This window comes from Exserohilum turcica (assembly GCF_000359705.1).
Source record: "Exserohilum turcica Et28A unplaced genomic scaffold SETTUscaffold_7, whole genome shotgun sequence".
NCBI classification, from domain to species: domain Eukaryota; kingdom Fungi; phylum Ascomycota; class Dothideomycetes; order Pleosporales; family Pleosporaceae; genus Exserohilum; species Exserohilum turcicum.
Genome location: NW_007360288.1, coordinates 812,264 through 835,812, shown reverse-complemented (window position 1 = coordinate 835,812; position 23,549 = coordinate 812,264). Strand labels below are relative to the sequence as shown.

The 23,549-nt window shown below is 51.3% G+C and overlaps 10 protein-coding genes across 10 annotated transcripts; 6 read left to right on the top strand and 4 right to left on the bottom strand.

Annotated features, from left to right (window-relative positions):
- Positions 1–445: 445 nt before the first annotated feature.
- On the top strand, positions 446–2,113 carry SETTUDRAFT_97933 (uncharacterized protein; the record flags this gene model as incomplete). The annotated part of the gene is made up of 3 exons (XM_008032143.1): positions 446–633; positions 694–1,125; positions 1,180–2,113. The coding sequence occupies 3 exons, from the start codon at positions 446–448 to the stop codon at positions 2,111–2,113; spliced, it is 1,554 nt and encodes a 517-aa protein (XP_008030334.1).
- Positions 2,114–3,103: 990 nt separating this feature from the next.
- On the bottom strand, positions 3,104–4,346 carry SETTUDRAFT_98140 (uncharacterized protein; the record flags this gene model as incomplete). The annotated part of the gene is made up of 2 exons (XM_008032142.1): positions 3,104–3,545; positions 3,598–4,346. The coding sequence occupies 2 exons, from the start codon at positions 4,344–4,346 to the stop codon at positions 3,104–3,106; spliced, it is 1,191 nt and encodes a 396-aa protein (XP_008030333.1).
- An 863-nt stretch (positions 4,347–5,209) lies between these two features.
- On the top strand, positions 5,210–6,922 carry SETTUDRAFT_165510 (uncharacterized protein). Its single transcript, XM_008032141.1, has 3 exons — positions 5,210–5,881; positions 5,945–6,059; positions 6,123–6,922. The coding sequence occupies exons 1-3, from the start codon at positions 5,314–5,316 to the stop codon at positions 6,796–6,798; spliced, it is 1,359 nt and encodes a 452-aa protein (XP_008030332.1). The 5' UTR covers positions 5,210–5,313; the 3' UTR covers positions 6,799–6,922.
- A 581-nt stretch (positions 6,923–7,503) lies between these two features.
- SETTUDRAFT_23232 (uncharacterized protein) lies at positions 7,504–8,999 on the bottom strand (the record flags this gene model as incomplete). Its single annotated transcript, XM_008031844.1, has 2 exons — positions 7,504–7,939; positions 7,987–8,999. 2 exons carry the CDS (start codon positions 8,997–8,999, stop codon positions 7,504–7,506), a joined length of 1,449 nt encoding a protein of 482 aa, XP_008030035.1.
- A 4,127-nt stretch (positions 9,000–13,126) lies between these two features.
- SETTUDRAFT_156859 (uncharacterized protein) lies at positions 13,127–14,687 on the top strand (the record flags this gene model as incomplete). The annotated part of the gene is made up of 4 exons (XM_008032140.1): positions 13,127–13,157; positions 13,206–13,647; positions 13,707–14,552; positions 14,642–14,687. The coding sequence occupies 4 exons, from the start codon at positions 13,127–13,129 to the stop codon at positions 14,685–14,687; spliced, it is 1,365 nt and encodes a 454-aa protein (XP_008030331.1).
- A 2,545-nt stretch (positions 14,688–17,232) lies between these two features.
- Positions 17,233–18,249, top strand: SETTUDRAFT_23230 (uncharacterized protein; the record flags this gene model as incomplete). Its single annotated transcript, XM_008031843.1, has 2 exons — positions 17,233–17,935; positions 18,101–18,249. The coding sequence occupies 2 exons, from the start codon at positions 17,233–17,235 to the stop codon at positions 18,247–18,249; spliced, it is 852 nt and encodes a 283-aa protein (XP_008030034.1).
- An 80-nt stretch (positions 18,250–18,329) lies between these two features.
- SETTUDRAFT_122076 (uncharacterized protein) lies at positions 18,330–19,871 on the bottom strand. Its single transcript, XM_008032139.1, has 4 exons — positions 19,697–19,871; positions 19,405–19,609; positions 18,844–19,358; positions 18,330–18,785 (listed from the first exon to the last, which is right to left on the bottom strand). The coding sequence occupies exons 1-4, from the start codon at positions 19,860–19,862 to the stop codon at positions 18,514–18,516; spliced, it is 1,158 nt and encodes a 385-aa protein (XP_008030330.1). The 5' UTR covers positions 19,863–19,871; the 3' UTR covers positions 18,330–18,513.
- Positions 19,872–20,382: 511 nt separating this feature from the next.
- Positions 20,383–20,990, top strand: SETTUDRAFT_165508 (uncharacterized protein). The gene has a single exon (XM_008032138.1). The coding sequence runs from the start codon at positions 20,478–20,480 to the stop codon at positions 20,649–20,651; it is 174 nt and encodes a 57-aa protein (XP_008030329.1). The 5' UTR covers positions 20,383–20,477; the 3' UTR covers positions 20,652–20,990.
- A 642-nt stretch (positions 20,991–21,632) lies between these two features.
- SETTUDRAFT_34735 (uncharacterized protein) lies at positions 21,633–22,031 on the bottom strand (the record flags this gene model as incomplete). The annotated part of the gene is made up of 1 exon (XM_008031919.1): positions 21,633–22,031. The coding sequence occupies one exon, from the start codon at positions 22,029–22,031 to the stop codon at positions 21,633–21,635; it is 399 nt and encodes a 132-aa protein (XP_008030110.1).
- An 803-nt stretch (positions 22,032–22,834) lies between these two features.
- On the top strand, positions 22,835–23,359 carry SETTUDRAFT_34734 (uncharacterized protein; the record flags this gene model as incomplete). The annotated part of the gene is made up of 1 exon (XM_008031918.1): positions 22,835–23,359. The coding sequence occupies one exon, from the start codon at positions 22,835–22,837 to the stop codon at positions 23,357–23,359; it is 525 nt and encodes a 174-aa protein (XP_008030109.1).
- Between the last annotated feature and the right edge of the window lie 190 nt (positions 23,360–23,549).

Below are 23,549 nucleotides of genomic sequence, written 5' to 3'. Positions count from 1 at the left end.
CAATATCATTTTATCATCATTTTATTATTGTTTTAACATATAATGATAAGAATCTGAACACGCATAAAAGACGGAGGGACGCACTTGACACGAGCTCCTTCGTATCTAGACCTTGTACAGTGCGTAATCTGCAACTGGAGCCACCAAACAGCCCCTAATATACCCCAGCCTCACTACATGAGTCAGTTGTTCACTTAAATTCCAGGAACAGCCGGCATTTGTACCTCGCTTGGTGCCGAAAGATGCCGTACACGCTACAAGGGTTAGAAAGTGAGAAATGTGGTTCTGTGCGCCAAAGAGACGATCGATTTCTGGTTAGAAGTGCAGAGGCTGGTAACAGAGGAGATTATCTGCATGTTCTCTCACATCTCCTCACTCAACATCTTTCGCATTTCAGCGCAACTCTACTTTAACCTGTTGTCCAAAATCTGGGCTCAGTCAAAACATGTCTCAATCAATCTGGAGGAATCTTGTATATGCTGTCCTCTTCTTGACAGCTCTCCTCGTATTCTATTGCTTTGGAAAGAATACAAAATCGCGTCATGATCGTACGGTACTGAAACCGTCGATACCTTTCATCGGCCACATGATAGGCATGGCTACTCAACAGATCGGATATTTTCACCACCTCTAGTATGAACACACAGACAGCAGACACATCAACTACGCCGCTGACTTACTAACAAGGTCTAGCGAGAAGAATCCCGTCGATATTGCCACCCTCCCAATGCTCATGGGCCACATACATGTTATATTCGATCTTCAGCTGATGCAAAAGGCACTCTCGTCTCGTGCCATGTCATTTGAGCCGTTACTTATTCCTCTAGCCCGACCCCTTCTAGGACTCAGTCCTAGTGTTATGCAGGCTATATACTCGGGGATGCTCAGTAGCTTAATGCATGCCACCAGACCGGCGCTCACCGGGAAACCTCTCACTCATCTCAACTCTGTCGCCCTCGGGGCGCTTGTTGAGCATCTAGATGATGAAATGCTACAAGTCGAAGAGCTGGAGGTCTCTGACCTGTACAGGTGGCTTGGTATTGCTCTAACGATTGCTACGGGCAGAGCACTCTATGGTTCGCAAAGTCCATTGAGTCGGGATCGAAGCCTTATAGATGATCTTTGGTAAGAACAATGTCACCTCGTCACTTGATCGAATAGCCTCACTAACTTCTCCAGGTCATTCAAGAATGGATCTCAAAGACTACTGGTTAATATTCTTCCAACTATAACCGCATCCAAAGCATACAAAGCTCGAGAGAGACTTGTTTCAGCTCTGACTCCACTATTTGAAGTCTCAATGCAGGATACAATCGAGGATGTATCGCGTGTGAGAGCTCGAGTGCACCGCGAGTTTGGAAATACGGGTGCGAGAGATATTGCGAGATGCGAAGTGGCCATGTTGCACGTAGCAACAGTGAACACAACACCTCTGTTATTCTGGACTGTTGTCCACGTATTCTCACGCCCGGACCTTGTGGAAGCGATCCGCACCGAGTGCATGGCATTAGTAGAAGTATCGTCCCCAGAATCTCCTACCGACTCCATGCAAGTTACCATCGATGCCAGTCAGATAGGGCGCAAATGCCCGATGTTGATGGCGTGCTATCGCGAGACATGTCGACTGAATGGACAGCCGCTGTTGGTACGATTGGTTTCAGAGGATGTGGTTATGAACAAGGGCCACGATGGAAGATCTCAGCACTTGATCGATGCTGAATCGCAAGTCATGATGCCTGCGGGGGTCACGCACCGCCTGGAAGAGGTCTGGGGACCTGATGCCTCAGAATTCCGACCAGAGAGGTTCATTGGATGGCCTGACACTGCGACGAGCGCTCAACGTTCTGCATTTACCCCGTTTGGTTCCGGTCGGCATATCTGTCCTGGCCGGCATCTTGCCCAGTCTGAGATTCTAGGGCTAGTTCTGATTCTCTGTCTTGGTTACGATATGCGGAGTGCCGACGGCCCGGAGATGGCGATTAGAATACCCACGATGAGCACACCCTTGCTCGGCTCTGCAGTCGGCGAACCGGCAGCTCATGAGGATCTAGTTGGCATCAAGATACGAAGGCGGTGCGGTTGGGACCGGGTATCTTGGAGGTTTGTTTCCTAAGTCATGGGCTATTGCAAAAGTTTGAGATTGTGATTGATGAACTGTAAGCCGGCGCGCACCGGCCATCGGCACTGCACTATTCGGTAATGGTCTAGTCAAGATCGGCGTCGTTTGAATAGCTTTTGCAATCAAAATTGATTGCAAAGAGCTGCCTAGCCAAGTCTACTTTGTAATAGGGTCCTATATTTACGAATAATCTTACTCTTGGCAGACACTAAGTATCTTACATGTTTACTTCTATATTGTGCATGAGGTACAGGGTATAGTACCTCACCGCTCCTCCATATTATGTACTCTACTGCATTGTGAAAGCCGCTACGTTCGCACGCTAAAATCACTCGTAAAACTAATAGATGTTAGTAGGACTAAGCCTAGCGTGTTACGTATTAACAAAAAGGAGACACTGACCGCGTAACCCACTTAGCCTACTACAGTAAGAGGCCGAAGTCAAGGCCGTAATTTGTGAAAATTGGGCCGATCTTTAGTATCGTCACAACGAAGGAGCTCACATTCCGTGTGTTCCTATCTATCCGCGTACCTGTGACGAAGAATAATCCGCTAACGTATGTGATATATATAATTTTTTCTAATTCCCAAAATATGTAAGCTATTTTTGGCTGTACAAAAGTTACTAGCACGTAAGTCTGATTTTTATTATCTCAGTATTATTCAAATACATAATACTAGAAGTCTTGAAACGTACATAATGGGTGGGAACACTAAATACGCGTTCCTTCGTATTGTCACTGTATGAGCTTATGCAGTGACGATACTAAAGATTGGCCTACTTTTCTCAAATTACGGCCTCTAATTCGGCCTCTTACTGTAGAGCGATACAAGAAATGGGGTACGTCACTTTAGATAGCTATCCCTAAATGCTATTTTACTATAGGAGGCTGGGCCAACAAGATATTCTCCCTCAGTCTCTATGGTCTCTATCGCTATAGTTAACACCCTGAGAATCCTCCTATGTATATTACAATAACCGCTCTATACCTGGGTCCATTTCTTGATCCAAGTTGTTACTCTGAAAGGCACTAGAGCAGAAGAGTCTTCTCCTAAAAGCTGCATTGGATAAAACCAGGTTGGTGTAGACCAGGCTAGAGCGCACAGAACCCATAGGAATCCAACAAGCTTATAACAAGCTCGTGGAATATGAACAAAATCCAACTGGTCTATAAGATGCTGCATCAAGTCTTCGAACATGATAAGTAGGGCCTGTAGCACGAAGAATTCGTGTCCGCCGGCTTCTTGGAGGGGTATGCCCATGGCTAAGTCCGAAGCGTGATGAACTGCTCCCGATAAAGCAAAAGCCAATGTCAGCCGTGTATAGCGTGACAGTAGAGTGCCCGGTGGTATGCGGAGCAATGAATGGGTAAACGCATCTGCAAATTCGCAAAGGCTTTGGCGCAGACACTGGTGCCAGACCTTGCTGCAAGGTTTTGCCTATGTTAGCTAACAGGATATGTCTTCTTGGCTTTGACTCACCCCAAAACTTACGAAGACTGTAAGCTTCACGGAAAGATCCAAATAGAGGGGCGCAGTCGCTGGGCTGCCATAGATTCAAAATTACGCCGATGGTACTTGCCGTGCCGTGTAGAAAAAATAGCAAAATAGCGACAGTGATCCAGAAAGATATCGAACCGACTATCCGAAATACGGCATCTTCGACCGAAAGACCCGACAGTCTCCACAACGTCTGTTTCGGTACTTGCAATAAATGCTGGCTTGGACCAGGGGCAGATACACAGAGATCCAATAGGACATAGGCGAAAGACTGCCAAAGGAATCTGCCGGCGACAAATTGGATAAAGCTTTGCTGAGTCCTTGGAGGAACATTCTTGGCTGACCACGAGGTCCCAATTCTGCGGAGATTCCAGAGCAACAGCATTCCTTGAAAGATAGCAGCAACAGTGGAGAGCTTCGAGGATTGGCAAGTTTCGAAGAAGGTAAATGTGGATACGGAAGAGATCGTGATTAACTCGGATGCGCTGAGGAACTGTATCCAGAGTAAGGGGGACCCGATTCCCCGCCAGTGCGGGTTGAGACAAGTTTCGAGCAGGCTTTTCTGTGTGAGGTAGGTGATGTAGGCTAAGGCAACGACGCTAAGTTGCCGATAGACCTTTTTTCTCGGTGGAACAAGAATTATTGCGCATGAGTAGATAAGTAGAAAGACACATTGCCAGAGAATAGTGCCGATCGAAAGAGAGCAACTGTAGACGCGCGTTGTCATGATGGTGAAAGCAAGCAAGGTGTTCAATGGCAGGGTTTGCTGGCTTTAAATAGGGTCTTCTCTAAGCATTTTCCGTATGGAGATCAAAAGAGAAAGTAAACTAGCTGCAGACCTAGCTTCAATCCCTGTGCTATACACAGTACTGCAGCGGTAAGTTTTGTGCCTTTCGGACCGAGCGTGTCACAAACCGAGCGTGTCACAAATCCACCATCACGTGAATGTTTTTGATACAGTAATTATTATTCGTTAGCGTATTATGATAAGCTGAGTATGGAACTTTCTTTGAGATAAGCAAAGCTAATTGAGTCAACTCGGCGCTGAGTCCAGAATACCGTGGCTGAGTAAGACTCTGACTAGCTTCGGAGCCGCAAAACTTACCGTTCTCTCGGAAGACCGGTGAAGCCGTACATAGATAACAAGCAACTTCTATCCCCTTCTTTAAACCTAAATTATATTCTCCATAATCCAGTTTATCTGCTCTTTAAAACTACTATCGCAAAGCGTAGCTTTTACTTCGTATTTTAAGCTTTAAATTAAGCATTTGGGGGTGCGAAAAAGGCAAAGTCTTAGTGTTGTTTGTAAACAACTTTAAGGTTGGGCAGCTTCTTTGTCCGGTTGTACCAGTCTCCTGAGAGCCGCTGCATCACCGTAGTTTATACCAGTAAGATTAATGCGGCCTAACTCGATTCGGAGTTGGCCCCGTCCCAATAAAGTAAGCGCATTATACCCAGTTAATTCTCCCGAGGCTATTATTGTTCTTTCTGTCACCTAGGCAACGTATCTGTGAGACCTTTATAAATGCCGTCAGCACCATCATCCAGCTGGTATATATGGCACCTGCCTGCATCCTCACTAGCCTTCACCAACCAATCGATCATTCAAATGTTAGTTTTATCCCTGGGCCTCAAGTCACCAACAAGACAGCGTCAGAAAGACTGAAATATTCAGTCGCAAGGTCAAACCCAGAATGTTAAAAAGTGTTTTACACGTGGCAAATGAACCCCAGAAGTCAGCTATCTGGGGTCGAGCCATCAATCGAGGATCATTGGGCTATTCTGTCCTCTCAGCGTCACTAGTCTGTGCGACGCCTCTACTAGGCATTACATTCAGCATCATCATCAATGACTTCCAGGGCTCAGTCTTGGGTTTTGTCTATGCTGCATACTCTGGAAAACTCTCGTCGATCCTTCCAGCTTATTACTTTCGCTTTAGCTGGCATGCTCTAGCTGGGTATGCGTTCTGGGCCTTTCTTCAAGCGCTTCTCTTCTGGGGTCTTCCCGGAAAGAAGGGCTTAGGGCAACCGACTGCGGGTGGCAATATACTCTCATACAAAACCAATGGCCTCTCTGCGTGGTTCGTCACGCATGCCATTCTTGGCCTCCTTTGCTTGATGGGAGTTGTGGACCCTGGCTATATCCCGAGGAACTGGATTAATTTATGGCATGTGGCTAATGTTTTTGGCTTCTTGGTGTCTGGTTTTGCCTTTATCAAGGCTCATCTTGTTCCCTCGCACATACAAGATCGAAAATTTAGCGGTAAGTGGTAACCTTCACAAACCAACAGAATTAGTTAGCTGGTGATGTTAACTGTGCAACTAGGTTCTCTCTTGTACGACTTTTACATGGGCATTGAACACAACCCTAGGATTGGGAACGACTTCGATATAAAGCTTTTCACTATAGGAAGATTGGGTATGGTTTCTTGGACTGTTATGTGAGTTTGTTATCAATATCTACCTCCGGACGATGCTGGAGGGCTGACTCACTCGGATCATAGCGACATATCGAACATTGCCTACCAATATCAGACATACCGTATTATCACGCCCTCACTTGTCCTTGTCACAATACTGCATGGAATCTATGTGATAGACTTTTTCGTTCACGAGGATTGGTACCTACGGACAATTGACATCGCCCATGACCACTTTGGTTTCTACCTGGCTTGGGGGTCCATTGTCTGGATCCCAGCTACTTACACGCTCCAGGCACAGTATCTAGGCCAATTCCCAACGATAGTGTCCAGAATCTATCTCATAATCGTTTTTGGTCTGGGTCTGGCTGGATATGTAGTGTTCCGCGTCGCGAACAACCAAAAGGATCGAGTCCGCAGCAGCAATGGCAACTGTGTCGTTTTCGGACAGCCTCCGCGATACATCCGAGCCAGATATAAGACAGCAGACGGAAAATTTCACGAGAGCATCTTGCTTTGTAGCGGATGGTGGGGGTGGTCACGACACGCAAATTATGTAGGCGATCTTCTTATGAGTTTTGCCATGTGTGCACTAGTTGGTACTACAAAGCTGCTGGTATGGTTCTATGGCTTTTTCATGCTGGTTTTACTTATACACCGCTGCTTGCGAGACGAGAAGCGGTGCCACGATAAGTATGGCAAGTACTGGCAAGAGTACTGCCGTCTTGTCCGCTGGCGCCTGATACCTGGAGTTTGGTGAGCTAGTTAGCTTACATCAGACACAGACAGTCTGAATAGCTTGCTAAGCGGATTTGGCTGTCGTCTCTTATTTATAGTAATATGGGGAAATTATATAACTAGAGGTACTTTTAAATGTAATTTCTGGCGCTAATTTCAACGCTTTCGCACAACTCATCTGGAAAGAATCAGTTCTTCTATAGACTTGTAGCTGCTTTCTCAAGTCTTGTACTATTTAAGAGTGGGTGTAGCGTAATCCGTTACACCTACAAACAGACATTATCTATCCATTACGTTCTTACTTACGTATCCCCCTAAGCCGAAACGCCTTATAACACCAAACCATGCGGCCGCCCAAGAAAGAACAGATTTCTGTTGTTATTTGTCGTTTTTGATCGTGGTTGTTTGATTCTCTCATTTAGGTCAATCAGTCTACCCTCTTTTCATTTTACAGTTTTTTTTTGTCTTTTTTCAAATGGGTGTTGTTTTTAGGTCTTGTTCTTTTTGCTTTTGTCTATGGCTATGCAGTTCTCATCGGAAAGGGAAACAAATGTGAGGTAGCAATTTTATGAATTCCATGTCAGGATTGTTGAAAAGAGTGGGAAGAATGCGCGTTGAAGGGGTCTCGGGTCCAGAATCCTCAACCCCAAATGGCGGTCATGCGGTAGTGACGTTTGGGGAGGGTTGTGGATGGCAGGCAGGCAGGCGGGCAGGTAGTAAGTGGTGGTTATGTGCCCGCCAGGCCAAGGAGGTCGTCGTCGTGCTGAAGTGGCGGTCCAGTATACTGCGAATCTGTGAGGAGTGATTCAGCGTCCCCGAAGCTCTGACTTCCATGGTTGTACGCCTCATTTCGGTGGCTGACTGGGTTGCGCACGGTGTTATGGCGGACATTCTTGCGGGAAATCGCTGGCTTGAGATGAAGTTCTGCGTGTTTTTTGCGAGAGTGCTTGAGACGGGCGTCTTTCCTTGCAAACGAGCAGTTGCATTCGTTGCTGGCACATATGTACTTCTTCGGGCTAAGTCCATGTTTCAAGCGCATGTGTCGAGCGAAGTTGCCTTTTCGGTATTTCCCGTGGAAACGGGTTGTGCAGAGAGAACAGAGCAGCGGGTCGAGGGTTGTCGAACGCGTGGAAGTCGAAGGAGGTGAGCGAGTGCCGGACGATCTGTTGTTGTCAGAGGTGAATCTTGCAGATGGCGAGGAGTTACTTACGAGGCCAGGGCTTTGCTATCAACTCTAGCCAAGCTGTCCCCAGGTGGCGCCAGCTCTCGGTGGTAACCATGCTGAGGGATCTGTGGCTGGCATGTAGTCTCTGAGAAACCATTAGCCTGCCAATTTCCACCACCGGATCCAGTTTGCTGGTTATTCTGGATCAAATCACCGACATCTCGGTTGAAAGCCGATACATCAAGCGAGCGAGTCGGATCAGAGAAGTTGCAGTAAGCCGATTCGCCTGGACGAGGACCACCGTAGACATCAGAATATATTTGCTGCCTCCCTTCGAGTTGCGGCATCAGCTCCGCCGAATTCCGGTATCGTCTTTGCTCAAAGGCCGACCAAGGGTCATCGTTTCCTAGCACTGTACCCCCCGAATCCACTTGTCCCGGCACTGTGGACATGGCAGGCATCTCAGGGACCATGCTGGTAGGACGCAGGAAATACCCGTGAAGATTCTCCTGAGCATCCTGTTGGAGGGATTTTGTGAAACGAATGCTATCGCGATACAAAGACATTGACTCGGAGGGGGTGGGTATAGCGGCTTCGACGCCATAAGCGCTGCTGTCCATGGCGACAGGACTTTGGTGCGGGCGATTGCGAAATTGCCCAGCACCATCGAACCCGGGTCCTAATCCCATAGAGATGGAGACGTGGTACCGGTGGTTGAGGTTGGACCTTGGGCTTGCGAGTTGTTCTGACAGCTGCTGTTGATGCCAAGGCTTTGATTCGTAACCGTTGTGAGGGTCGGATCCCGACGTCAGGCTTTGATAGGCGGCTGTAAAACCAATATTTCTATTGGGGCTACCGCTCCAGGACATGTTTTCGATACTCGTGGGGTTGCTTGTGCCGCCGCCAGATCCATAATGCTGCTGCTGAGCGTGCTGCTGAACGGGACTTGGTTGATGTTCTTCACTTGACTCTCTGATCGAGTGAAGATCGAAGTAGGATCCCGGGGAATACATCGGGAGAGTGTTCGAAGGCGAGTGCATCTTCCCCCGTTGCCTCATGCTCGTACCGGAGATGAGAATGACTGTGGGGCTGGGGTGGTGATAGGGTGATAAAGAAGCTCAACCCCAACTGAATATTATAATGAGTATCTCAATGGATGAGGTAGATCGAATGAAAGAGTTTGGGTGGTTCGGCTGTGTTGTCGTTTGTTGGGTGATGTGTCGGGGCGGGAGGGGAGGTTAAAGTGTGGAATGAAGGACCAACATTAGCGCGTCTGGCATACAAGCATCACACGCCGCTTTGCTGTGTTGGGCGACTTTCTTGGACTAGCCCATGGTGTTTCCAGACAACTGCGAGATGGAAGAGGTATTCCGCTGGCGGGAGGGGAGATGCCAATATTCTGTTGTTGAATGTGGCCTTGGATAACCATGGGCATGGCGGCTTGGTCTGCTTAGCGACAACACAAACGGGCTGTGTATACCCCCAGCTCTACATCTCTTGACATATTGTAGGGCAGCCTGTAGGGAATCATCCACGAGAATCGTTTTTTAGACCAGCGAGCGACCTGGCAGGGTTGCTTTAGGCACAGCCCGGACACGAACTCGCTTTCGCCTACTTCCCCTCTCCGGTGCAAAGTAGCAGCAACATCTTTTCATCGATGATGATACTCAGCCTGGTGCAGGGAAAGGCATCCGGCTCCTTTGTTTCGCGTAGAGCCTTGCTATACCCACCGGCGGTGTGCTCGGGCTCACTCTTGCCAGCGCATAGTTGGTCGTCCTTGTGTACATTCTTACTGAACACGTAATAGGTCCCTTTGGCGAAGGAGCAGAGCACTAGGCCGTTGCAGCTGAGATGGTAGTTACCAGAGACAGCCGACCTTGCATGACCAGTGCTGTACGTATCCACCCCCTGGTTGGCTCGGGTCTACCTTGCCGGTTCCATCTCCGTGATCATTGCCCATAGGTTGCCTGCATCGATGACAGCATGCTTCCTATCGATACGGTGGTTTGATGAAGGGAGACTCGCTTCCTCGAATGCCTTCAGTGGGTGGTGGAGGTGGAGGTGGCGGCGACGGTAACGATGCAGTGTCTCTAAGAAGGACAGGACAGGCTTCGGGCTCGGACGGCGACGACAACGATGACCCTATTCCGCTGAGCAGTGGCTATGTTAGCTCAAGACTGCGAGCAGCCTTGAGAATGCCCTACACAGGATTAGTCCGGTCTGCCTACCGCTGCCCACGTCAATGGCGATGTCGGGAATATCGTGCTTGGAAAAAGAAGGGGCTTGGCAGTGTGAAAACTGGCATCTTGCGGCTCGAATGCCATGAAATACAATGTAGGTGCGTCTGCGAGCGTTCAGAGTGCCATCAAGTTCCATTCTAGCGGAGTAAGGCCTTCTTATTATCATGCTGGGCGCACTCCTTCGCTCCAACCCATAGCGCCATAGCGCCACAGCTTGCTGACTGCCTATGGATTTCATCCATGCCATATAGTAGTGGGAAGGACTTTCCTCATCTGAAACTGCCGTACAGTAGGTCCCTCGTGGCGGCCATGCGAACTGCATTCACCCGTGAGCGGAACAGGGATGGATTTCGGCCCCAGCCGCTCACTGCGCGAACCGCCCCTAAGACACCATCAACCGCTTTGACCGATGTCTCTGCAGCAATCAATTCATGAGGACCCATTGTTATATTACTCATTTACCGACAAGTCGCTTCATCAGTGTTAGTGCCCTCTCCTGCGTGCTTCAAAACCGAGCAACTGGGGCGTAGCCTCACCACGGGATTCGGAGAACGCACACACATTTGGTCTAGGCGCGCGCTACATGACCCTTTCCACGCAACCTTTACGAGTACGGTGTGGATGCCTTCTTCTACTGATACAGCTATGTCGCGCATTTGGGCTGGCCACAGACTGCTGAGGACTAGCCTACATCACGCTGTCAACGCCACTCGTACTGCTTACAAGGCGGGAACAGAACCGCAATGGCTCATATTGGGCACTACGAACACAGAGAAATCACATGTCCCGGATGTCCAGGTATATCAAGGCTGGCAAGCATGATTGGCGTGACTGAACGCACTGAGAACCTCGTGATCGCCAAAATAAGCCCAACCATGGGTTTCGCAAATCCCAAAGGATGTCATGGACCCGTCATTTGGGTGCGAGCCTGTCTCCTAGCTGATCCAGCACAAGCATCACGGGAACACCGGTTCGCGAGGGAAGGTGGCTTGCAGCGCTTACGCTGCTCTTGGACGGAGTCGCCGCGAACAACCACCCCAAAAGGTAGCAGATGGGCAGCTGATATGCAACCGCATTTGTTGCCATGTATGTCGGCACTTGCACACGCACACACATATTACATACTGACACCCACCAGACAGGTCAGGACGCGACGGCCCGAGCAAATGACAGGATCACATAACCTGCCCAGGTCTGCAGGCTTCGCTTGAAATTCCCACGTTGTAAGCGCTTTGCTTGGTGGAGGGGGGCAGCAAGTTTTACGACCCCAATTCCCACACACCACTTTTGGTCTGCAGCCCAATCTCCCACCACTCGAGCGCAGCTTACGGAGTTCGCTGCTGAGCATGTGTCTGTGTTGGGCGTCTGTCCTCGGAGCGGGGAGTGTCGTGCCGGACGGTCCCCCCCCGGCAAGCCATCACGGCTCGGATAGCCGCCGGTGAAGCGCTTCGCTGTGATGGGTCACATCAACACATGTATCAACGTGTACTGCGGTGTCGGTGTATAGTGGGCCTCGGTTTGTCACTGCGCGCGGTTCCAGTCCACCGGCTCTTAATACATTGACATATGTAACATGGAGGACGACGACTTACCGGGTCTATGGACCTGCTCGTAAAGCATCCATGGCAATGAAGCTCGTGATGTAGAGTGAAAGGTTAAGTTTATAGTGCGGGTGTAGATCATACGCTAGGCGGCGATGAAGCGCAGGATGTGTAAGACTGATAGTTCCCTCTAGCGTACGCTTGAGATACGAAGAGTGAGTGCTGAGTAGATGGTCTCGGGAACGCTGACCGATGAGATAATCGCCATGGCCCCGGAAACTAATGCTTATGGTAGTAGTTGTAAGAGAAATTTTATGTTCGGGATGGAGAATACGATTATATGCTGCGGACCGCCCCCATCTCACCCTGTCATATAGTTTCTTTTGTACCGCGGGTAATCGAGGGTGGCTTACAGGTCAGACCGCAAGGCAGACATGCTCCTCATTTGGGACTGGCTCCAGAGACGGCTGGAATTGCCTAGACCGAGACAACAGTGATCAGTCTAGCATATGAAAAGCAAAACTGTGACCAAATAGTCGCTTCGCAGCTGGACACTCACCTATCCTTGATCGCCAAAGGCTGCTTTTGTAAACTTGCGTATCACTCTCCGCGGGCAATTTTCTGGATTTCCTTGACATTGGGTGCATTATTTCTCCCACACTAGTGATGACAAGAGACGGATCGATCCTATCAGGGTGCAGTTCCCGCTGCTGACCACCGTCTTCGAATACTAGCCCTCTAGACAGTAGCCTCCGAGGCCAACATGACGAATGGAGATTGGTCATGGGTAGGTGCTTTTGATCTCTCCCATGTTCGAAGTTTGCATGAACAGTGAAGGAAACAAGAATACGTAGTCTTTGAGCCAGCCAGTGAATGCTGAGGTAGTATTGTCGTTCCGCTTGCGTCAGACCTTACAGCCCCTGCTACGCAAAATCGTCTATGCCGAGTAACATAAGCGTCGGGAAGTATTGGGTATCGTGATAGGGGCGCTTGTGGCAAACGAACCCCAAAGTCATGATTCGATATTGCCGTGGTGTCTATGCCTGTGATATCAATGACATCTACGCCCGATTCGTACCACCCTCTTGCAGATGAGAAGTTTCTTCATCCTGCGTAGCTGTGACTGGCTGAAAGTGCGGGAAGTTGGATAGACGAGATGGCAATGGCTGGCTCCGTGGCCATGAGACCAGTGATAAAAGGACATGCGTGCCTCGCGCTGAGAATTGCGCCATTCTGACTTACCGCATCTGTTGCCTGTACAGATTGCTTCATACCTATTTGGACTATATTTCAGCAGTAAACATGCCATTTTTCCAACGCTTTGGGAGGAAAGATGCCAACCTTGATAGCCACTGCCGAGATGATGACCAGGCACGAGCCGTATACAATGAGCGAGTCAGCCATATGCGGAAACTTGAGTATCACATGCTCAAAGGTGTGTTGGCTTACGGCCCACCTTACATGAGTTGCTGACGGCCCATAGGCTTGACGTACCTGGATCACGGGGGCACTACTCTCGCACCAAGGTCGTTGCTTAACTCATTTTGCAGTGAGATGCAGCGTACTCTGCTTGCCAATCCGCACTCGGATGCTTCGAACCCAAGTGCCACTGCCATAATGGTAGAGTCTGTGCGGCTTGAGGTGCTGAAGATGTTCCAAGCCGACCCAGAACATTTCGACGTCGTCTTCACAGCGAATGCGACTGCTGCCATCAAGCTCGTTGCAGAAGGCTTCTCTGGGTTGGAAGAGGGTTTCGATTACTTTTACCACCGTAACAGTCACACAAGCTTGGTTGGTGTCCGTGAGCTCGCTTGTAGTAACCATTGCTTCACGTCGAATGTGGAAGTGGTTGACTGGCTCGCTGACAGCGTCCGTGCCACTGACGTGCCACAACGGCCAATACTATTCGCCTATCCTGCACAATCGTAAGCAGAAACCCTTGTATAGAGCAGTTTGAACATTTCGCTAACTCGAAGTGCTCTAGGAACATGAACGGTGAACGGCTTCCACTAGACTGGGCCAAGAAGCTGCGTCTCTCCGCCAACCACGAGAGAGCATATACTCTCCTCGATGTCGCTGCCTTGGTATCAACGAGTCCTTTAGACCTAAGCGATCATTCGGCTGCCCCCGACTTCACCGCCCTCTCCTTCTATAAGATCTTTGGCTTTCCCGACCTTGGCGCGTTGATAGTACGCAAAGCCGCTGGCCACATCTTCGATCAACGCAGATATTTTGGGGGCGGCACAACAGAGATGACAACATGCACTGGCGATGTATGGGTAGCTCGAAAAGATTCCAGCCTACATGCGCGATTGGAAGACGGGACAATCGCGTTCCGAAGCATCCTTGCCCTGAAGTTTGCCATAGCAACGCATAGGGAGTTGTTTGGTGGGCCTGGACAAGTATCCAAACACACCAGCTGGCTTGCCAGGAATCTCTATGAGCGTCTTGCCGGTTCGAATCACCTCAACGGTATGCCAATGTACCGTATTTACAAAGCAGCCGACTCGAAATACCACGATCCAAAGACGCAAGGTGCGACAATCGCTTTCAATGTGTGTAGGAGCAATGGATCATACACGGGCCCATGGCATGTTGGCTGCTTCCTTCGGAGACACGACATTCATATCCGCACAGGCACTGTGTGCAATCCTGCTGGAATGGCGTGCGCACTGGGCCTCAACTCTGAGTGGCTCCGAAAAGCCTTCGAGAAGGGGTATCGATGCAACACGGAGCAGGATGTTGTGGAACAGATACCTGTTGGTGTGGTTAGGGTTACTTTCGGTGCTATGAGTACCCTTGAAGATGTCGAGAAGCTCGTCAGCTCCTTGTCCGAACTTATCTCGGAGGAGGAAAGCCACCTGCAGAGTGAAAAACGAGCGTCTGCAGAGAACAGGAATTCGACCATGGACTTTGCAGAGCGCACACCGGTAACGGAAGGGCTCCAAAGTCGAACAGAAACTGATGATTCACAAGGCAACACGCCGGTCAAACGCAATTTCATTGCTGTGCGGAATCGAAGTCACAGATTAACGCGCCTGTTGCATGTTTGCTTAGGTAGTTAACAATTTGGGAAGTGGAGAAACGGCGTATATATCTTTGTTCGTAGACATACAAAAGCTATTTTCTTGTAATATCGGCATCCAACCAGTCCAAGTGGCACGATTAGGCTAGTCTAGTTCTAGCGCGACCTTTGCCCTCGATGAAAGATGTGGTTTCCGATACCCGCGATTCACATGTCGTCAATTGATCGTCCCGAGTAGGTACCACTAGCGTAAGAATCAAGTTCACTAGGGGCACTTACCGAGGCCGCGTCTTTTCGAGTTTATACCGATGCGCAGGATGAGAATGCCAGGTTTAAAGTGCGACTTTCTAAATACTAATTCGCCACTTTGCCTATCGTTAGGAGCTATCAGCAACACACAAGGATGCAATCAACTCATCCAAACTTCTAGTGAGTCGACGAAGATCCATATCGCAGTGTTGTTTTCGCAGCGAGAGCTGTATAGTAGTCGTATTACCAGCCATCCAATTGAGTAGGGGTACGAGAATAACGTCAGACATGCATGCTGTCACGCGACCTTGAAATAAACTAAACTTCCCGACATATTACGAGCTTACATTTCTTACTCAGTCTTACTTTTTCATTCTCAAAGCCTCCAATTAAACAATCTGATCTGACAAACATCCTGGTAATCACGCTATTGATCTTATGTTCGCCAGCTTGATGAACTAGTAGTTCGATCGCTTTACCCTATCCGTGAGAGTGGCCAACGAGGAGAAGCATAGCATGTACAGTGCCAGGGCATGATCAAGTAGAAAGCATACTAGTGTTCACGAGACAGATCGCTAGTGAGCCTTACCAGCAATCGATGGTACTAGGATATTTTGGCGTGATCTAGACACGTGACATGAGTCTTACGCGGGACGGATCGGGGCGGGTTTTAACACCATCTTAACTGCCAGTCTAATCGCCGTGTACGCCCTTGACTCCTCTAATCTATCTTAATTGTTCGGTTCATTCGCTAGGCCAATCGCTACGCACTGGTTAAATCGCCAAGTTAATCAAGATACTCAATCTCAATTACCGTGCGCTAGCTCAATCGCCAGGTACCAGCCAAGTTAATCACCGCACCCCATCTCAACCCCCCCCCCAGTCCAAGCACCGTGCGCAACCTAACCACAGCCTGTTCTCTTCCGTCGAGCTCAAAGTAATAATAGACCTTGTCTCCGTATCCGATACTTGCACCAAGGTAGCGGGCGTGCCTCATTACCGCACTCTGCAGGTACGTGCGTACGATCCAAGAGTGGAAAAGCATCCACCTCCCAATCCCAAATAACGACAAACACGGGTCAACTGAATTCAAAGCCCATCTACAGACGTGAAATACTTCAAACCACACGATAAAGAGGGATACTCACAAACCTACCGCCAACTAAACCAGCACATTCACACAGCGCCCCCCCCCCAATACCCCCTTTTCCATCCCTCCAAGTTGCGCCACCCCCAAACATCATGTCGCCATGTCCCAGCAGGTCACATGGCTACATATCCAACATACGACGTAATGTCCAGTACATACGACCATAGGACATTTCCCGAAAACATTCGATCCCGTTCGCTCTCGAGAAGTTGAACGGTGTACCGGCGGACTAGTAGTCAGGTGGGTGACCACTGGCGAATCCCCGCTGTTGTATGTTTTTTTTTGGATTTTTTTCATCTCGCGCTGATGGTGAGAAGCGGGTGTAGTAGGGCTGACGCTGCACGCAATACATGCTGGACGGGGGGAGGCTAGAAATGTATGTAAGAAGACTGACGTCATCTCATGGAGCGTTGTTGAACGACAAACATAGTCTTTCACTGCGGGGGAGGGATAGCGATTGAAGTAACGCGTGTATTAGTTTTCTCTATTTGTCTGGGTATTAGCGTGATCCTTTTTTGTCTATATGTATGTATGTATGTATGTACATATGTATGTGTATGAAATCATAAATTCCCATATCTTGCAGCCGGCAAACAGACAGCAATGGCAGACGCCTCACGCTACTGTACAGTACACGATGCGGGTCAGTATGCGACGAAGCGGTCGCAAAGCTCAAGCGGTCGCTGGCGGCAGCGCATTTCCGCGACGAAAGTTCGAGGCGGCGGACCAGTGGCGGCAAAAGGACGGCGCGCACCGTTGTGCGATGGTAAGTAAGCGGCTGGCAAAATTAAGTATAGTATTGGGTTGACTGGCGCGCCGCAGAAGCCAGGCTGAACCAGCTAGAGTACCGCACTACCGCGCCAGCGTCGCCGTTGAGGGCTTCGGCGATATCCAGGTGCAATTTTGTGCATTGGAAAAGTGAGAATGCTAATGTGCTTCTGCTGCTGTTTTTGTGCCATGGGTGGTTGGGCGTCGTTTGTCGAGGTGGAGGAGGTGCTTGCGTTGTTCGCGGGGGCGCGCGGATGACGAGGATGAAAGTGAAGAGGGAGAAGAAAGCAGGCGAGACCAGGATAAAAGAAGAAGAAGATGAAGAAGCCGAATTTCCACGTTGTCGCGCCCTCACTACCTAACTTTGGGTTTAGGCAGCGCATCGCGAAGCGCGGGTTTTGCGCTGTCGCAGTACGCAGAGACGTGTTATTTGCTGATGAAGGCACTCAGGTATGCGCAGTACGTGAGTCAAGGCGGCGACTGGGTGGCTTCTACGTGACGCGAATCATGGGCGTGGTGTATCCGTCGAGCGTGGTGGCCAGCCATATCAACCTGGTGCACGCGCAGCCGCCGGTGTGGACGTCGCAGCCGGGTCTCCCGCTGCAGCACGCGGCGACGCCGTACACAGCCGCTGAAAAGGGCGGGATGGAGCGGTCGGCGTGGTTTGTCACAGAGGGCCAGGCGTATTGGCAGCTGCAGACGACAAAGCCGCAGACGCTGGCCTACGCCTTCGCCGACAGTCCTGTTGCACTTCTCGCGTGGACCTACGAGAAGCTCGTCGACTGGACCGATGGCTGTGCCTGGACGACCGACGAGATCCTGACGTGGCTCAGCATCTACTGCTTCAGCACCGCCGGCCCTAACGCACACATTAGGATCTACTACGAAGCTCAGCATCACCCCACGGCCTGCGTGCCTGACCGCGACCGCGCGAGTCAGTGGGTCTATGGCGTCAAGCTGGGGGTTGCCCATTTCCCGCGTGAGCTCACGGTTGTGCCGCGGCTGTGGGCAAAGACGCTAGGTATGTGTGCACCGTACGATAACACAGTACCCATCACCCCATGTTCCCTTTTTTTCCTTCTTTTCTCCCCATACATGAGTCGCTTGTAGAGTGTGTGAATGTGAAAGCGTATATATATATATATGTGTGTGTGTGTGTGTGCTGATGCCCAAGTCATATATACAGGACCTCTGGTGTACGAAAGCGTCCTTGACAAAGGCGGCCATTTTGCCGCGCACAAGAGACCAAATGCGATCGTCGCGGATCTGCACAACATGTTCGGCGCAGGCGGGCCGTGTCAGGGCATGGTGCGTGGTAGGTCCGGATACAGGTAGCACGAGCTAGTTTTCAATGGCGCAACTGCAACTACGCTTCTTTTAACAGGGCTTACAAGGTGGGGCTTTGGAGCGGGTACAGTTTAGGTATTATCTTGGTTTGCCCATCATTGTGGGGTTTGGGCTTAGGCCGCGGGATCCTCACCCGAGTTGCCAGGGCTAGAACATTTGTAACCCCAAGGGCGTTACGTACGAGGCAAGGGGTTGTTCGTGATTTGTTGCTTTAGGTTTTCTTTTTTCTTTTTTTGCTCCTCGTATTGTATGTTACCGCTTTGCTCGTTCAGGTAGTATCAAGCCTGAGACAGAGTCACATGACTCGTTGCAACGCATATCCGATCCTCCGATGCGCAGATCTCCAAGGTCCTGGCAGAATCGGTTCATGTCGAGCTGGCTTTTGAGTTCTGATTGCGCTCGACCTGGTGCCAGGGTCGATGGGCCTTCGCTAAACGTTGCTTTCGATGGCATCGGATCTCTGTCTGGAGCAGAGCCTGACAAGCCAAAGAGCAGCCAATGGATCACTAGGACATCCCAGAAGACTGTAGACTGTTAGCAACCCACACCGAGGTCCCCCGTGTGTGTGATTCGCAAACTTACCATCCACAAGACAAATCGTCATGCAAATCATGCCTAGCTCGTCGCCTTTGGTGGCAATGATTTGAACCATGTTGGCGGCTGACGAAATCTCGATCAATAGTGATCCAATAATGCTCTTCCATAGCAGATTCCTAATGTTTTTCCGCATTGGGGTGTCTTCCCCACCGTGCGTCGGACCATCGGCTTTGCCCGACCTCCTGACAATCATGCAAGAATACGCAGAGCCCCCTTGTTTTTGCAGGACGGGGCGAAGCAGGTAGACAAAGACTGCTGTCAAGGCCGCATCGGTGAAGAAGTTGACCACCACAAAAGGAACGGCCACAACCGCGCGGATGCCAAAGTAGCAGCGACCGTCCGAGTCCTTGAGTTCGACGACGTGATTGATGCCTGCGTTAATGGCGACACAGCTATACATTAGCGCAATCATGGCCATGCAGGCCAGGTAGATTTTGTCTTTTCTCCTGTTCACAAACGGCGCTCGCACAACGTGTATGCGTTCGACGAAGAAGGTGTATCTAGAATCATTAGCACTCGAAGTAATTCAGCATTCGTCTCCCTCACATGGTAGCCTTGATGAGTGTATAGAAGCACAAGCACACCCAAGTTCCTGCCATACATAGCGACTCGGTATGCAGTCCCTGGCCCGATACCAGAGTGTCGGAAACAATTATAAATATGAATACAAGAATGTACAGGAAGACGACGAGAAGCGACATGAGGCTGCGTTTTAGCACGATGCTTCGTCGAAGTCTTGCAAACCGCGAACCTATGGCCTCTGTTAGCTTACTGTATGCGCAAAGAAAAGAAAAATCATGTCCAGCTACAAGGTTGAGAGAAGGAAAAAAGCGCTTACCTAGCAGCAATGACAAGATCATGATAAACACAAGCGATGTGATTGTGTAAATGGTTCGGTCTGACGCAGTTTCGCCCGCTGTATTGGGTGTTTGTATTTTGTCCATGTCGCGGGGGTGGAGAGCGAGTCTCTGCAGAGGTACGGCGGTGGCCAGAGAAGCCAGCATTAAGAAGAGACTGAGAAAGTACCTCATCTCGGGTCGATATACGGGCCTTTCATGCAAACGAGCCGTGCACCTAACGCGTGTGGAGAAGGACCAGGACGATCATTATACGGTGATGGGGGATAAGAGAGTCGTTAACTGCGAGTCTTATCCTCGACATACCATGTGTATTGGTTCCACAATCAGGCGCGATTCGCTTGGGTATGTACAAGGTGGCGACGAACCGAGTCTCACAGCTGTGCCCACTTTGTGTGGCGCTGCGACGGTTCTTTAGTGAGGCGATTTGAGTCGACGCTAGGTGCGCGGAAGCAGCGCCGACAGAGCAAAACCCCCCTCCTGGCACATCATCTTTGGCGGCGGCGATCCACGTGCATTTCCGCAAGCGGATGCTGGAAATACTGCTTTTGGAACGTGGTCGGGGGGTTTCAGCCGCTGGTAACGGACTTGGTTGCCGGACCCTTTTTTTTGTTTTTTGACTATGAGCCAGACCCCCGGAACTCCATGGGGGGGGGGGGGTAACAAGTCAGGCAACAAGTTAGACTTTGGAGAGCATTTGGCCGGCACGGAACCTCTGCCAGCCACTGTCAGTGTCAATTACAATGCGGCCGTTCTGGTCCAATGTCATTTTCCGAAGCTGACCTCACCATCCTGGCCCATGGCAAAAGCCGTGGTGGAGTCGCTTCGTACCGGGCAACCCCCTTTTTATGGTTGAACAGCCTATTTGCCATGTACCGAAAACAACCCGACTTTGCAGCGAGGCAGAGGCGTCTTGGTGGCGTGGAGGCAGCATAGTAGTGCCGAAGCGGTTCTGGTGGTACGCTAGATGGCATGTCGCAACGGTTTCGCGAGCGAGGTGATGTTTACGAGAAGGGCGACTGGCTGGCATTGGGTAAGAGTGAGCGGGCCACGGTGGGAGCGTTCTGAAGGGCGCTCCTATCTCGGAGCATGTGTCGCAGGCATTCAACAAAACTCTAACATGGCGATGCAAGGCTGCGTTAGGTTTCACAGGCCTCTGGGTTTCTTGCAGCTGTGCGGTCTAGCGCCGCCACCGACTAAGCTATGGCAGGTAAGTGGCTATCCACTTGGTGCTTCATCGAGGCGTGCGATCTCATGGCGGACGATCGCCTGCCTGGTATGTGTAGGAGGATTACGGTGGGGAAAGATGAACGGACCGAAGGGCGTGATATAAAGGTCTTGGATGTAAGCGCAGTGCCCCCAAAGGTCGAGCCAATCAAACTCAATAAGGTTTCAGCTCTGGTACAAATGCCACGGTCGTGTGGGTGCTAGCCAGATGCACCGGGCACTTGGATGGATGCGACGCGCTATGTCGCTTTGAGCTGTGACAGCAGCGGACTCGGGCTGGGGCATGTACAGACGACGACTCTTGCGCGGACGCCGTTGAGAGTCGGTTATCCGGCGCTGGCCTGGCCGTGTGCTGCTCCAGCAGAGCGGGCTCGCGGCGTGCTGCACGTGTTGTGTTGGCACAGCTAGTACCAGGTGTATACAAGTGCTGGGGTAGCATAGGCGGTGCGCGCTGCACGGCGGCCTCGCTCACGCCTGTCTGGACCGCTGACGTTTGAACCTTGGGCGGAGACGAGTCTTTACGAAACCAGGGTATTACATGTGTGGCGCAATCCACTCGAGGAACGACAGGCTGACCCAGTTTGAGCTGGAGCGTCTGACCGAGGGGGGCGTAGAGGGCCGGGTTATGGATCCTTATTCCCTTGGCTGGACATTGACAGGGCCACGGGCAGGCAGGGGCAGGGCGCCGTCTCAACAGGCGGCGGCTTGGCCCAGAGGGGAGTCGAGCTCAGCGACAATGGCCTTTTGCAGGCGGACCATGAAGCCGGAGAGCACCACGTCGTCGCTGGATTCAAAGGGCCCGGCATTTTTCGAGTGCGAGGCGGTCCAGCGCAGGATGAGCTCCTTGTAGTCGTCGTCCCCGTCCATGGTCAAAAGGTCCCTGGTGGTGCCATTGGCGTAGTGGGCGGCGGCGGCGGCATACGACGTGGTGAAGTGGAGGCCAATGCTGGGGGCAGCGAGCGTGTCGGTGGTGGTGGCCGGGGCGGGAATGTCGTCGGCGGGCTGCGGGACAATGGGTATCTGGTGGGCGTGGTTGGCGGGGCGTGCACTGGCCAGAGGCGCGAGATGCAGCAGGGCGGGGAGCCTCATGGTCAGGCCTTGGAGGAGGAGGAGGAGGGGGAGGAGTAGTTGGCGTTGTTGTTGCAAGAGGCGTGAGGGAGCCGAGTACTTAATGCGTCAGGCAGCTCGAGGCGGGCACGGCGAAACGGCAGCAGCGACGGCGGTCGCACATGTCGCGTGGCCATGACGGGCGCAGTGCCTTATAGTATAGGGGAGAGGACCCGATGGTAGCGTGTGGCTGGTCAGATCGGATAGCGTGTCAATCCACGTCCAAGTCCAAGGGTGTGTGTGTGTGTGTGTGCGAGGGGGGCTCGAGCATATCCAGAGTTGGCGCTAGGCCGCATGCGGTGCCGAGGCAGGGCTAAAGTATCACGGGTTTCTGGCTGCGGGGCCATCAGCAACGTCGGCTGCATCGCTGCACGCTGCTGCTTTATGCCGCAAGCGTGCGGCAGCGGGCCAACGCCTATCCAGGCCGCCCCGGGCAGTGGTGGTGGTGGTGGTGGAGGCCAGCCGGGCGAGAGGCACAAGGCCGTGGGCGGAGGCTCGCAGCAGCGGCACAGAGGGGAACTACCAAGCTTTTGCCGGGCTGCCGGATTTGCCGAGCTGCTGCTATTTTCGGCGCGTCTTGGCACCCACTGGGCAAAGCGACCAGGTCAACTCGGCCTGGCCCCGACGTGCTCTCTCGTGTCCGCCCTCTGTTCTGGCCCTCTCATGGCCGCATCTGCCTCCCCCCCCCCGGCTTCTTGTCAAAACAAAAGGAAAACACGCCTGTCGTGCACGCACTTGCCCTGTCTCCCCAGGCCCCCGCCCTGCAGCAGAAATTCCAAAAAGCCATGTTCAAGGCCGGACTGGCATCGTCCAAAGACAGCGCCATAGTCTACGAAGAAGCCATGGCCACACACGCTGCGCTCAAGCCCGCAGCCGCATGCACAACACAATCCAAGCCAGGACAGCTACAACATGTGCTTTTCCTGGCTTTTGACGACGGCGCCTTTAGCGCAAGCATGCACGAATACGCATGCGGAAACTACTCACCACAAGCACACATGATCAGCCGTCTTACACGCGCAGAGCTCGGCTGGTGGCATCTCCCCATGTACGACATGCCGCGCGCCAAGTTCTGGGCCCAAGTCCAAGAAAGCATTGCGCACGTACTGCGGTTGCAGGAGAAGCCCCCCGGCCGAATTGTGCTCCTGGGCAGCCACGGCGGAGATGCAGAGTTCAAGCAGATTGTCGAAGAGGCCTTGTGGAGAGAATTAGAGGTCGACGTCAGCAACATGCTGGGCGTTAATGAGCTCGGTGACAGCCAATGGTTGGCAGCAAGAGGCGCAGCAGAACTAGCATGGCGGCATAGTTGAAACGACACACACACACACACAAACACACAAGGATATGGAATTCGTCTTGTTTTGGAAACCTCCGTTGATGGGAGGAAGAGAAAGCCCGTCCTCCCCCTTGTCGATATGGAGGAAAACATGCACACATACCAACCAACAAATAAAAAGAGAGATACCCTTTAATATTGATTTTACCAGCGAAGCCAAAGTC

Bases quoted from the DNA above. Each gene is read 5' to 3' on its own strand.
- SETTUDRAFT_165508 (XM_008032138.1), top strand. From the start codon at position 20,478: ATGTCATTTTCCGAAGCTGACCTCACCATCCTGGCCCATGGCAAAAGC.
- SETTUDRAFT_122076 (XM_008032139.1), bottom strand. From the start codon at position 19,862: ATGCTGGCTTCTCTGGCCACCGCCGTACCTCTGCAGAGACTCGCTCTC. The intron at 19,610-19,696 runs GTAAGCGCTTTT...CAGAGGCCATAG, and splicing joins GATCTTGTCATTGCTGCTAG to GTTCGCGGTTTGCAAGACTT. The intron at 19,359-19,404 runs GTGAGGGAGACG...TAATGATTCTAG, and splicing joins ACACTCATCAAGGCTACCAT to ATACACCTTCTTCGTCGAAC.
- SETTUDRAFT_165510 (XM_008032141.1), top strand. From the start codon at position 5,314: ATGTTAAAAAGTGTTTTACACGTGGCAAATGAACCCCAGAAGTCAGCT. The intron at 5,882-5,944 runs GTAAGTGGTAAC...CTGTGCAACTAG, and splicing joins ACAAGATCGAAAATTTAGCG to GTTCTCTCTTGTACGACTTT. The intron at 6,060-6,122 runs GTGAGTTTGTTA...CTCGGATCATAG, and splicing joins ATGGTTTCTTGGACTGTTAT to CGACATATCGAACATTGCCT.